The 14,465-nt window shown below is 32.0% G+C and overlaps 2 protein-coding genes across 2 annotated transcripts in view; one reads left to right on the forward strand and one right to left on the reverse strand.

The window, feature by feature from the left end:
• The window catches only part of LOC122268382 (uro-adherence factor A), a 151,729-nt gene that overhangs the window by 26,208 nt on the left and 111,056 nt on the right, over positions 1–14,465 (reverse strand). The gene's annotated exons all lie outside the window — the stretch shown is intronic.
• The window catches only part of LOC107451369 (solute carrier family 12 member 2-like), a 109,486-nt gene continuing 108,625 nt past the window's right edge, over positions 13,605–14,465 (forward strand). The window contains exon 1 of the mRNA XM_043051061.2: positions 13,605–13,883. Coding sequence (XP_042906995.1) covers positions 13,650–13,883 — 234 coding nt within the window. The 5' untranslated portion in view covers positions 13,605–13,649. The remainder of the gene's footprint in view (positions 13,884–14,465) is intronic.

Genomic DNA, 14,465 nt, shown 5'->3' on the forward strand with positions numbered 1-14,465 from the left:
TATTGTAAGCATTTAGAAGATTTGTAATTAATAAGCATTAATTAAATAATCCGACAATATTTTGAAAGTCCAAAACCGAAACTAACGGTAAGTCGAACTTCCGATATGTCGAAGTTTTTCGTCAGTCCTATCAGATTCGAGTTATCGCGAATTCACTATATATATATATCGTGGCAGAGAGCTCATCTTGTAATTGTCGGACTATGAACCTTCGACACATATTAATCGGGTTTTACAATTTTTATTTCGTCGCACCTTCAGACTAATTCTGGATCTCGGAGTTCTATTGTATAAAGGTTTATAATATTAAACTATTTTTAAAAAAAAAATGAATAAATTGAAGCATACAAAATTCTAATGCTGCTTTCATACTTGTGATTATGCACACACGTTAATTTATCAAGGGTTTATTACTGGATTTGTACGCGTATTTTATTAGGTTAATGCACAAAACGCATCAAGTGCATTGCTCCGCATATGCGCGTGTAGCATACCAGCTAAAATATTCCAAGCATGATTTTATCGGGTACAAGGAATACAATTTAAACACAACAACGTTTTAGAACTCATCTTCTCTTTTAAACTCACCTTTCTTTTCCTTAGTCTAGCAGTGGACTAATCGTAAAAACCCAGTAGAACACCGAAGTCAAGCATCACCGGTCGCGGTCAGTAAGCGGGCGGTTACCACTTTGATCAGCCTGCGTAGGGACCGAGGTTGCGCGGGATCGGTCCTTGATAAACTGTTCTATCATAAAGTGCCCAACTTCGCGCGCAGGTCATCAGACTACTTTAGCAGGGAAGCCATCTCCTGTGCAGAGGATCAAAATTGTTTTTGATGGCATCTTCAGGGATGTTTACCAGATCGTCGCCAATCGCCCATTGTGCAGCTCTAGTGCGACGTAAAATAATAATAATAATTTCCAACCTACCTACCATATCTCCCTTGACGTCGACGTTCGTTCACATGCACAGAGATTTATTTGCAAGTTCCGACAGAAAAATGACCGAATGTGACGAAAAATGACAGAAAAATCTTTTTAATTTTATTAAATCATCAAACGGCAAGGATATGCTGCAGTACCGAGAGAATATGGATTACTCTCTTATTATAATCTTTATTATTAATCTTTATGATTCCACAAAAAAAGTTTTAAATTCATTGCTATTTTTTATTCTCATTCAATTTTTTTACGATACCATAGTGCAGCTAGAATGAATCGCTTCAATTTCAAAGGTATTTATAATTTAGTTATTTTTTGGCCCATTTCATAAATTTCAATGATAGTTATATAAAACATTAAAGTATCGTAGGTAGTGTCAGTCCAATAGTTAAAATCAGCCAGAAAAGTAATAGAAAACACTTCAAATCATGATGTGTTAGAGAGGATGATGTTCTGGAAACATTCAGTGTATTTAATAATCTTAATCAAAACATTTAGGAATCAATTTAATGATCATGTATCTTATAAAATCAGTAAATATTATGATTGTGTTAATCATTATTGACAATGAGTAGTTTGAGCGTAGTAGTTGACTTCTCTATTAAAGCGTATTGTCTAACTATAAGCAATTATTATTGTAGTTAGCTCAGAATATGCTCATAACAACTTGATTATTCACATCTGACAGAATTTCTCTACAACAATGAAAGATAAAAAATAGTTTTTTGTAAACAAGTTTTCCATGTTAAAATAATTATTATAATTAATCATCTACTTTTCTGTTAAAACCATTACTTTTTAGAATGTTTAAAATTTTATCCATAAGAGGAAGACTATTTCCTGTTTAAAATATTGTAAAATAATGAGTTATTTTACTTAATTTATTATTTATATTGATTTGTAAATTAAAGCAAATGATTAAAAAATAAACAACAATATGATCTATTCAAAGTGCGTTTACTTTGAATGAAAACAGTGCTGAAAAGGAGTTACAAATTTTATTCAGGAAGTTTGAACAAAAAGTTCGAACATTTCCAATTGGCTCAATGAGCTTATGCAATATACAAAAGTATTTTGATGGTTGAATGTCGTAGTACTTTATCTTTAAAAAAAACAAAAAATTCAATTTGAGATATTTCTGTATCAGTATATGCTCGAATGTTCATTTCAAATAAAGAGGGCTTAAGGGTTTTGTATTATAATCTTTTTCTAAAAAAATGAAAGAATAAAATTTTTACTTGAGAGCAGATATAAACTAAATTCCTTTAGCTAACCACCTTCTCTCAGATACGTTTTTCGATTCTTGTGTGGTGATACCGAGAGTTTTTGACGCAGGTATTGATACGGAAATCCACTCATTGAATTTTATTATAAGAGATATCATAATTTCTTAAAGATATTTTCAAATTAAATAATTGAAGTTTCAAATAAATATTCGATGCTTAATAGTTTAAATTTAGTGTTTTAAATTTGGTTTTTAAAATTTAGCGTTTTTATAATTTTAGCTTCGTTTGTTGGTTTAAAAGGCTAATCTACCTGGAAGGAGCAATTACATTTTGAGATGGGCTGCAGGACACTGCAAATGGAAAACGACACACTCTGATAGAAAACTGGAGACCGTAATTTCGATCCAGCAAGAGAAAACAAAACAACTGGTGTGTATACGAAACAAGGTGCACTTTAAATCTGTCGGAGCTGAAAGTCTTATTATTGGTTTGTGGGGAGAGTAGATATCGACAATGTCAACCTTCATCTGTGAAAAGGTACCTCTTCATAGAATCGAGTTAACATGTCNTGTTTTAAATTTGGTTTTTAAAATTTAGCGTTTTTATAATTTTAACTTCGTTTGTTGGTTTAAAAAGCTAATCTACCTGGAAGGAGCAATTAAATTTTGAGATGGGCTGCAGGACACTGCAAATGGAAAACGACACACTCTGATAGAAAACTGGAGACCAAAATTTCGATCCAGTCAGAAAACAAAACAACTGGTGTGTATGAGATATGAAACATAGTAAACTTTAAATCTGTCAGAGCTGAAAGTCTTTTTATTGGTTTGTGGGGTGAGAAGATATCGACAATGTCAACCTTCATCTGTGAAAAGGTACCCCTTCATAGAACCGAGTTAACCTGTCTTAGATACTAGTGAATTGCAATTGTATTTTTGTAGTGGTAGACACACTACAGTACTCCCCCACCAGAATTTTATCTGTGATAGAATTCGATGAATGCTGTTTCAATGCTGTTTTATGTGAGGCCGGGAGAGCTATATTAAGATCACCGTACTTTTAAATGCTGATCGTGAGAGCTGTATTAAGTTCGAGGTCTGGTCGCTCCTCTGTTACCATTAGCAGTCGAGTGTATACAGGCAGACGTTGTGCGTGATCGAGACTGAGTAGCTACAGCGTGAGGTGGATATTGTAACAGTCACAAGTAGCAAGTCAACTGTTCTATGGGGATAATGCCTCGAAGTAGGCGTGTTCAAATCGATGTGGGCGTTACTGCCAAGATAGGCGTGTTCATATCGAAGTGGGAGTTTCTCTCAAGGTAGGTGTTTTCACACCACGTCTCGGTCACCTAAGTGTGGAGAGTAGATATCGACAATCTCAACCCTCATCTATGAAAAGGGAAAGCTTCATAGAATCGAGTTAACATGTCTTATATACCACTAGTGAATTGGGATTGTGTCTCTGTAGTGGTAGACACTACAGGTTGTTGTGTAGAAGTTTGAAGAAAGGCGCATATCTGTGTGATTCATCTCCACTGTGTGTGCTTGTGTCATATACTCATTATTAACTTTCAAAAAAAAAAAAATCTTTCAAAAGTAATTAAAAGTAATGATATAATAAAAGCACATAGTCCAACTGTTGCATCTTATAATAAAAAATAAAAAATTATTTCATAACGAATATGCATTTTTAACTTGTATTTTACCAAAAGAATTTTTTGCTGTTCTTTATATTAGACAATGACTGTAAGAATATCATTGCTTTTATATTTGCATGAAGTTTATTTTTATACGGTGTTTTGTTTTAAAATAAAATAAAAAAATATGTTGTGATATTATGTTTGACGAGATTTTTTTTCCCTGCAACTTCGTAATAAATCTTCAGAATTTTAGAAAATGGGTGTTGGCAGATATTAAATATCTGTACATATAAGTTCATTAATAAAACTTAATCAGATATAATGTTTAAAATATTTTTATAGTATTGCTTAAGTATTATGAAAACAGTTAGATATATTTAAAATTTGGTTACTTTAGAATTTTCAAGATATCGAAAGCAATTTCATTTTAACATTGTAGTTAAACATAAACTTTAGCTTAGAAGTATACTTATACTACTAACATTGCATTTATTACTTTAATTACTAGCTACTACTATTATACTACTAGCATTGTATTTATTACTTTACTTGAGATGAGAAGTATTTATTTTTATTTATATCATGTTTAAAATAATATAANCCAAAATGGAGCTGATGTTGTAGATTTTTCTGCTGGTGGGCGTGTCCTTCAGTATGACGAGGAAGAGTGGGAGGGGCCTAAGCTCCTGCCCACTTCTTTTACTAAGCTGAATGATCTTTTCTGGATGAATTTCAGATTCGATGAGATATTTTTCAAGGGTTGAAATATCTGTGTCTGCTAGTAGGCCTCTGATGATGATTTTCAGTTTTGGGTTTGGAGCTATGTCATGGGTTGGGCTGGGGGTAGAGCTGGGGCCCACCGAATCGGCAGTTTCCATACTCTCCGTCGGTGTAGTAACATCTGGGATATCGGGAGCTGGGACTTGAGTTGGCTCGCTATCGGAAGTAATGTCAGGGAGCGTCGCCTGGTTGACACTCGTTTTCGCCTTTTTTCTCTTCTTCTTGTTTCTTTTCACAGTGGGGTCTGGAATTTCCGTAGTGTCCATTTCAATCGTTGGAGTAGGCACTGAGTCTTTGATAGTGTGCTCTTCGTCAGGCTTTTGATTGTTGGGCACTGGATTGTCAATTGGAGCTTCAATCTGTCGATCTTTCTCTTCCTTCTGCTTCTTATCAATGGCGTTGAGAAAACCTTTTCCTCCAAGCATGAGGTAGTGATATATAGGATCCGCGCGCCAGTCTAATCCCTTTCGGAGTCTAAAGTATGGTTGATACCATCTTTCTAATTCTTCTAGGGTAAACTGTTGGTAGTATTCTTTTACTTCATCCTCATTCATACTCGTACTCGGGTGAAAGTATTTTAGGGGAATCCCACTTTTCTCAATAAGTTCCTCTGTTGAGGTTTGGTCAATCCTGTTCAGCATAGGGTTTCGGCAGGTGGCCGGGTAGACTTTTCCACCTCGTCCCGTTCTATGATACGGCATTGCTGCGCTGAGATAAAACACGTCTTTACTCGATCACGTCGTGAGTTGATCTCTGGTCAAAATCTTCAGAATCGAGTTAACATGTCTTATATACTACTAGTGAATTGGGATTGTGTTTCTGTAGTGGTAGACACACTACAGGTTGTTGTGTAGAAGTTTGAAGAAAGGCGCATATCTGTGTGATTCATCCCTACTGTGTGTGTTTGTGTCATATACACATTTATGAACTGTTGCTGATCATTTTATCAAATCTTTCAAAAAAAAAAAAAAAAAAANAAAAAAAAAAAAAAAAAAAAAAAAAAAAAAAAAAAAAAAAAAGAACACTTAAAGATTCCCCAGTTTATCGCTCGGAAATATCGTTGCAAGTAAACAATAACTTTTAATTGAAAGAATGAAACTGCATGAAATGGCAGTGAAGGCACGGAACTTTTTTTACTTAAAAGTAGTAATATAATAAAAACACATAGTTCAACTGTTGCATCTTATAATAGAAAATTAATTCATAACAAATATGCGTTTTTAACTTTTATTTTACCAAAAGAATTTTTTGTTGTTCTTTATATTAAACAATGACTGTAAGAATATCATTGCTTTTATATATTTGTATGAAATTTATTTTTATACGGTGTTTTGTTTTAAAATAAAAAAAAATATGTTGTGAAATTATGTTTGACGAGATTTTTCCCCCTGCAACTTCGTAATAAATCTTCAGAATTTTAGAAAATGGGCGTTGGCAGACATTAAATATCTGTTCATATAATATAAGTTCATTAATAAAACTTAATCAGATATAATGTTTAAAATATTTTTATAGTATTCTTAAGTATTAGGAAAACAGTTAGATATATTTAAAATTTGGTTACTTTCAAATTATCAAGATATCGAAAGCAATTTTATTTTAACATTAACCCTAGCTTATGAGTATTTATACTACTAGCATCGTATATATATATCAGGGCTCGACCGCCCCCGAGGACGGCTTGTCCATCAATGTACACGTCCTCCTTTGAAACTAACCCGTAGCTTCTAAATAAATAAAAATATAATTTTCTCTTATTTATTACAAACATTTATATAAATTGTACTATGAATTAGTAGTTACTACGATTACAAATACTACGATTACAAATACTAGGATTACATTATACAGTAATTAAAGAAATACTAGGTTACTAATAGTAACCTAGTATTTCTTTTATGAAATAATTTAAATGACAAAGGTCAAGTTATCAGGAATGTCAATTTATCCGAGGGTACTGCGTTTTTTGAGTTTAAAATTGAAAATGTATCACGAACATTAACGGGAAAATGGCCGTCCGCGCGGAAGTCGGATTCGAGAAATTCGTTGCCTGTGGAGAATTTTTGACCGCTGAGGACCGGCGGTTTTTCGAGTCTTCCTTTTCGTCATCTTTTAAAAGCTGCCTTTAATATATATATATATATATATTAAAGGCAGCTTTTAAAAGATGTAAAAAAAGTTATATTTTTTCGTCTCATTCTCGTATGCTATTACATGTTTGTNAGTTATAAGGAATGTCAATTTATCAGAGGGTACTGCGTTTTTTGAGTATAAAATTGAAAATGCGGACGTCGGATTCGAGAAATTCGTTGTCCGTGGAGAATTTTTGACCGCTGAGGACGGGCGGTTATTCGAGCACTGATATATTATATATATATATATTAAAGGCAGCTTTTAAAAGATGCAAAAAATGTTATATTTTTTCGTCTCATTCTCGTATGCAATTACATGTTTGTTCAAATTTAATTTAGATAAAACATAGTATTTACATACTTGTTTTAGTTTTGAATTAAAATGTTATGTAAATTTTTTGTCTCAGATTATTGGTTTAGAACATAGCACCTTTAAATAATTATCAAATTGTTGAAAATTTTTCATGTGCCTATGTAAAGTTATTTTTGAATTATAAAAAATTACTGGCAATTTTCATAATATTAGATGCTCACCTGGTTTCACTCCCTGGAAAAAATGTCTACGTTGTGTTTGGGTTTTGTTTCGGGTGCTATGCTAAATAAAATTTCTGGCACTAAAAGAATAAAGTTACCTAAGTATTTCTCCATTTAATTTCAGTGAAAAAAGAAATGGAAAAAAATAATTGTCGTGGTAAGCAATTTGATTATTTTTAAATTATCCTCTTTATTGCGCCAATTACGAAAAATGACAATTTAAAAATTGAATAATTTTATTTTAGGATTTAAAGTTAAAATTTCCACTCAATTTAAATGTAACTTTATAATTATATTGTGTGGTTTTTATTGTATATTTTCAGAAAATGAATAATGTATGATAATTGTGAAATTACAAGTGACTAGGGTAAAATGAAAAATGACTGGAGTTGATTAATCTGGCCAGATTGATTAAGTTGGTTCATTTCTATAAAAAAAAAAAGCATTTGGAAATGATTGATGATATAAAATTTATCAAAAGACTCATTGCATGAAGAACAGAAACAAGTAATATTAAAAAGAAAATTTAAAGTCAATTCCCAGTTAGGCTAACAAAGAAAAATTTAATTTTAGTTATTTTTTATTGAATAATTAAAATATTTTCTCCAAATTTAATTTTAAATCTGATCTAAAATTAATTAATTAAACTTAATTAATGAATTAATGTTTGCTGATTTCACTTTAATTTGTAATGAATTGAAGACAGAAAAAATTATTTTACCGTTATACACACAATCTGTAACAGCAAGTGATCATGAAATTGGAAGTTATGTTGTTGGTAATAGAAAGGTAAAAATTATTGAGAAATTGTTCTTCAAATGCTTGGCGTGTTCTGCTTCAATGTTTGGCATGTTCTGGTTAGTTTTTTCAAGAAGTTCTACCTTTTCTTTAGGGAAATTTTTCTTATTTGCTGCTAATGAAATGGCGTCCGTCATTGCCAATGGCTTTGTCCGATATTTTCAGTCTCTCGCTAGATGGCGTACTCGAGCGTTGCGATCGCGAATTGGGAGAGTGTGAACTAATAGTAGGAATTGGAAGAAAATAAAGGCGCGTGGTATCAGACACTTTATAAAAGTATAATTTGGGTGACGTAGATCACACGTGCTACCACGTCATGTTCTTTATTGAATTTATCTGACACAGCGACTATGAAATAATTAAATATTTAAATGCGCGCAATAAACTATTTTTTTGTACAAATAGAGCTATAAGATAGAAATTATCACTGATGTTATCTTTAAAATGTGTGAAAAGCTAAATCGCTTATTGTGAAAGTTAAAACAATGACTGACACTAAACCAATCAGAAAATTCTATTTCCTTTTTCACTTATCCCTATTGTCCTGCACTATTTGAAAAAAAAAACTGTCTTAACATCAAGTGTCAACCACTACAAGTTTAAAAATGTGTATTTGATATTGAGTGGATGAATAAAAAGTACTTTATTAACGATTCAAAATTTGAACAAGCTGTACGGAGAGTGTAAACTAACAGTAGGAATTGAATAAAATTCAACGCAAGATAACATCAGAAAATACAAACTGTAACATTATATAGTATCAAAACCAATGCAAAATAATGTTACTCTAGATCAGGAATGGGTAAACTTTTTTGGTCGAGGGCCAAAAATCGAGAAAAAAAAAATGTTTGGTGGGCCAAATAAAACTTTCAAATTTTTTAAAAAAAAGCGATATGCAAGCTTTAATTTAAATATTTAGTGAGATGAATGAAATTGAGATTTCATTTTTAAAAGTTCCTTATATTAACGTTCGAAATGAGATGTGCTTATTTTAAGGAACAAGGCTAAATGTTTTTCTGTTAGTCCACTTCCGAAATGTTTTTTTCTAAGGTTCATACTTGAAAACTCTCGTTCACATATGTAAGATTAAGTAAACATAGCGCTGATTTTCTGGGCATGAAGTATTAAATTTTGGAAACTAGCTTTAGGTAATGATTTGAAAAACTTTGGCATATTTAGAAACGACTGCTTCAGATGATTGTTAGATTGTCCGCTCTTTGGAGTGTAAAATGCGCAGTCTGCCAAATGTGAAGTACAATTTACGTACATTAGATTCCTCGAGAAAGACAAACGCTAGTTAGAGCCAATCTAAGGCTATTCTATGACGAACTTCTGCTTTCAACATCTTACCAATTGAAGCTGTCTGTGCTAACTATTTCCATCAATTTATGTTTTGCAGAACAAAAATAGAGAAAGTAAAAAGGTCATCAGTACTTTGTTAAAAAAGGAAAAACAAAAATAATTTTAATTTTGCCACTGATCGGCAAATTAAAATTCTATCCGCGGGCCCATATTTGCCCATCTCTGCTCTAGATGATATTAGTTTGTATAAAATCGAATGTTATGTAATGCAGAGAAAAAAACGATCTTTTGTATCTTCCTAATATTAGAAAGCTGCGCAAGATAACGTTCGACTACTCGTTTTCTGATGTTATCTAATATTAGGTGCTCCTTGAGTATTTACTTAATTCCGGCGTATAACGCGCACTTTTAATACAAAAAATAACATTGGAATTGACGGGTGCGCGGTATGCGCCGAATATAAAAAATTATTGATTAAAAAAATTTAAATGTAGAAAAATACTTTTATTTTAAAGAAATAACATACCTTTACCTATATACTTTATTGATTTTCGTTATTACATAAATAGTTCATTATATTCGCCTTCCGTTATTTCTTCAGGCACGTCGTCACAATCTGTTTCGTCTTCATCATCTGTGTTACCCTCATCCATAAATAAACAGTCATCTTCTGATCCGTCCAGATTATTTGAAATGCTGCATTTTTTGAATGATTTTCTAACCATCTTAGGCTTAATTTCATCCCATGCTTTTAATATCCATTCACACACAGTTTCCAAACTTGCATGACGCATATGTCCTCCTTTCATAAAGGTTTTCTCGCCCTCCAACATCCAAGTGTTCCACAGTTCTTTTAAAATTGTCTTTAAATGGTTTGTTTAAGCAGATGTCCAATGGCTGAACTAATGATGTCAATCCGCACGAAATAACTGCCATATCCGTGTTACATTCATTCAACAATTTTTTTTGTATTATCTGTAAGGTGGGACCTAATCATGTCCCACACTAAAAGGCTTTCTGGTTATCTATTGATACTAGACGAGATATTGCACATGTACAATCCAAATTTTCGTGCGCGTTATACGAAGAGTATACCTTAAAATTTAAAAAAAGTTATTAGAAATTACGGGTGCGCGTTATACGCCGGGGCGCGTTATGCGCCGGAATATACGGTACTTAAATTATCTGGAAAATTTGGTTTGAACACACTCTTTTTTTTCTTATCGCAAACAATAAACTTTTGACATTTACAGATTTTTATTCATTTTCGATAAGTTCGTATAGACATGTTGCCGTGAACAACCGAAATCAGGAGAATGTCGACCTTCACTGGTAAATGTCAACAATCACATAGTCGCTTTGGCAAATTTAGATACGAAATATTTGTTACATCCGATTGGATATTAATTTATTCATTGATATTATATTTATTTAATATTTACTGAGGATAGATTAGGAGAAACATCAGTGTTCAGAGTACCAATTAAATGTATACTAGGCACTTGACCATAAAAAAACATTGATGAAAGGCATAGTGAGTAAATGTATACCGGGCAGTGACACTTAAGTAGACTTAGTATATATTTCGGACGTATACCAAAGCGACTATGTGATTGTCAACATGCTCTTTGGCATGAATTCTGCATCAAAGGGCATGTGATTGCCTTTTGATGCAGAATTTTTATTAAATATCTTCTTTATACATTATTTTGTATTAATTTAAATCAAAATAAGCGAAAACTATTTAGTATCTTAATAATTTATGGTTATAAACTACAGCATGAAATATCGGCGTGTTTTTCTGCGTTAAAGGTAAAATTTCCCAAACACTTTTTCAAAATTGCATTTCTTTTCATCAGTTATTTAGATTTAAAGAGAAACGATTATTCACCATTGAAATTTCTTTTATCTACAAAATTTATTTTTGATAAATTTTTGAATATGAACGGAATTGTTTTTTTTACAAATTACTTATTTGGATTTTATATTTCAAAGCAAATATTATTCCGAGAATCTCAAAGAATTTTTGTAACAGTTTTTCATAATTAAAAAACACCAAAATATATAGATGAAAGCTAAGCGCAGATGGCGCTAGGAGTTAAAATTCGCCGTAAGACTTCCGGGTTTCTACTTCCGACTGATTTTTACGCCTAAGCTTGAAAAAACGCACTATCCAATATTATAAATACTTGCAGTATTTTTAATATAACTGCGTTCTTTCAATTTAACTTTCAACGAAACAAACAACAAATGAATTCGAAAGACTCCAGAAGCTTGCTATGATGCTACCCAAAAAATAACCCACAGCGCTATTTTTGCACAAATATAGCCAAATAAAGGATAACATTCAAAACATGTCTAACATTACACTTTATTTATGATGTGATATTAATTTATTACGACCTCTTAGAATTTATGAGTTACAGAAAACTTTTACGACGGGTAAATTAAAACACAAATCACAATAATAAAACTTCTTAGCATATTAAGCCTGTTCACATATCACCTCGTAATCATAACATACGCGGAGGGATACACCGGAAGTTTTCTAAATTTCTTCCGGTTTCAAGAAGCTTTTTTATTGTTTACATTCAGTCAATCATCTACAGTCCGTGGCCAAATAATTAGACGCCCTATAAGATTCTATGTAAAATCTTAATTATCAGGTGCTATAGAGCTTTATTGTTTTTACGTGACTGAAACAGGTTCATTCTTGTTTAATGTGCGTGTATCAATTGTCTAACATTGTATCGCGATACGTTAAAAATAAATACAAATAGGAAGTATATAAAAAATCTCCTGAATAAAAACCCATTACATGCATGTTTATACATAAAAGCAGGGGAGAGTGGGGTCAATTGTAACAGGGTACGATTGTAACAGAGCAAATATTTCGAGTGTCGGGTTCTAGATTCGGTTCCTACGTGGCGCACAAGGTGTATTTAATAAATCTACATGTACACCCCTGCTGGCAACCATTTTTATGTACTTTTGAAATAGTTATATCACAAAAGATATTTTCACGCTACGTAAGTACTTTTTTTGGTGTTAGAATATTATATTGTAACATAGTAATTTTGTTTAAACAAATAAAAATTATTCACCGAATATGTAAGCGGACACCTTCATTAACATTTTAAGAAAAAAAAGATTAGTTTTGTTAATTAGCAAGCATTGTTTTTAACAAATGAAGCTGAAATGGTGACTTGGGGACGATTGTAACAATAAGTAAAGGGACGACTGCAACAGCTGAAAATAAATAATCTTATGTTTACAAACCATTACTTAACTCCTTAAGAACCACCAATAGTTTCCTATATCATTTATATTATGTTGCATGTGCATTATTTCATTTGTCACCTTTCACAGCATAAATTAAAATTTTTAACCCCTTAAAGTTAAAAGTTTAACCCTTTAGGTCTCTGCTCATTATTATTTTTACTCCTAAAATATCACTACTATTTTGATCAATAAAAAAATATATCACAACTATGATAATATGTATAATTAACTATGTTTCAGTTGAATTTATGAACTGTTACAATTGACCCCGTAAGTGGGGACAATTGTAACAAGTGCGCGACTGTCAAAAATTGTTAATCACTAATATAATAACATTTAAAATAAGTTTTTTTTTCTAGTAGAGGATAGTCTACTTTACTCGTCTGTCAATTAATACTGATAATATATTGGATTTTCTGTTAGTTAAAAATAGTTAAGCAAAAAATGTTACAATTGACCCCACTCTCCCCTATTGCCTATAAACTCCTGCAAATCATGTAACTATTAAAAAACTAGAGTACGTCTAATCATTTGATCTAATTATTATAATATACTAATATAATGCTTGAAATAATAAATATTCTATATTTACATAATATATCGTCTAATTTATTCAATAGTCTAATTCATACTATATATGATCTAATTAAATTAATTGATTCACGAACGGATACAAGTACAAACCGGTTTCAGTCGCGTGAGAACGATAAAGCTGTATAGAGTATCAGCTGATAATTCAGATCTTACATAGAATCTTATACTGCGTCTAATAAGTTGGCCAGATACTGTATTTTAAATTGTAATTAGAGAGACAGAAAAGAAGAAAAAAAATGTGTATAAAAGAGACGTCCCACCTGCGTCAAAGGGTCATCTTCTCAAAAACCGATTGCGTTTTTCATTGTAAATCTTAGATTACGCGAATCTCTTCTCCGCATCAATTATGAATGGAATGATAAAAGAAGTGTTCCGCCACTAGGTGTCGGTGTTAGAGAGAGAGTGAAAAAGACGACAGGTAATGGAATCAACAGATGTCGGAATGGAAGGTGAAGAGAAAAAACGTTCTCGTTTTCAGGTAGAGCCCGTGGAACAGGTGGGAGAATGCTCCGATACATGCAATACTCGATCACTCTGCCACTATACACAAGAGGCACTTCCTCGCCTTGACCACTACAGAAATATTCACTCATTACACGCTCATCAACCCCGGCCCACTTTGGATGAACTGCACAACGGAAATGTCGAGGAACAGGTCAGTTATTTTAAGGTCCTTAGTGTGTAGAAAAATATTCTGTTAAAAGTCGCTTTAAAAAATAATACAGGTAAAAAAAACCTCGCTGCAACAATATCTTGAGAACCAAATAAATATATCGTTGTAGAGGGATATATTGGGTATATCGAGGACCTACATAGTTTGGGGACACAGTAAGATTTTTTTTAAATTTTAATGTTATATATGTAAACTATAAATGTATTTACATAATAAGCAAAAAATTAATTTGCAGAATGTTAATTATGGTTAAATATTAAAAACAATTGAAATAAAATCAGAAAATGAGATCGTAAACATATCATTTTTATTGAAAATAATCTGATATTTTTGTTTGTTTATTAAATTTTTTTGACTGTCAAGTCAACCAACAAAGTATGCATTGAATTCAAAGCACGAAAATGATTTTCGTTTGTGAATGGTGCTCCACCCAGGGTCTGATTATCGCCTTGGCCCCACAATTTCTTCGGGGCCTCAAAAATATTACTGTTTACCTTTAAATACTGAAAGAAACCGTTTTTCTCTTAATTTTTTAAGATGTGTTAGAATCTTAATAAATTATTT

The sequence above is a fragment of the Parasteatoda tepidariorum genome, chromosome 9, assembly GCF_043381705.1.
Source record: "Parasteatoda tepidariorum isolate YZ-2023 chromosome 9, CAS_Ptep_4.0, whole genome shotgun sequence".
In the NCBI taxonomy this organism is placed as follows: Eukaryota; Metazoa; Arthropoda; class Arachnida; order Araneae; family Theridiidae; genus Parasteatoda; species Parasteatoda tepidariorum.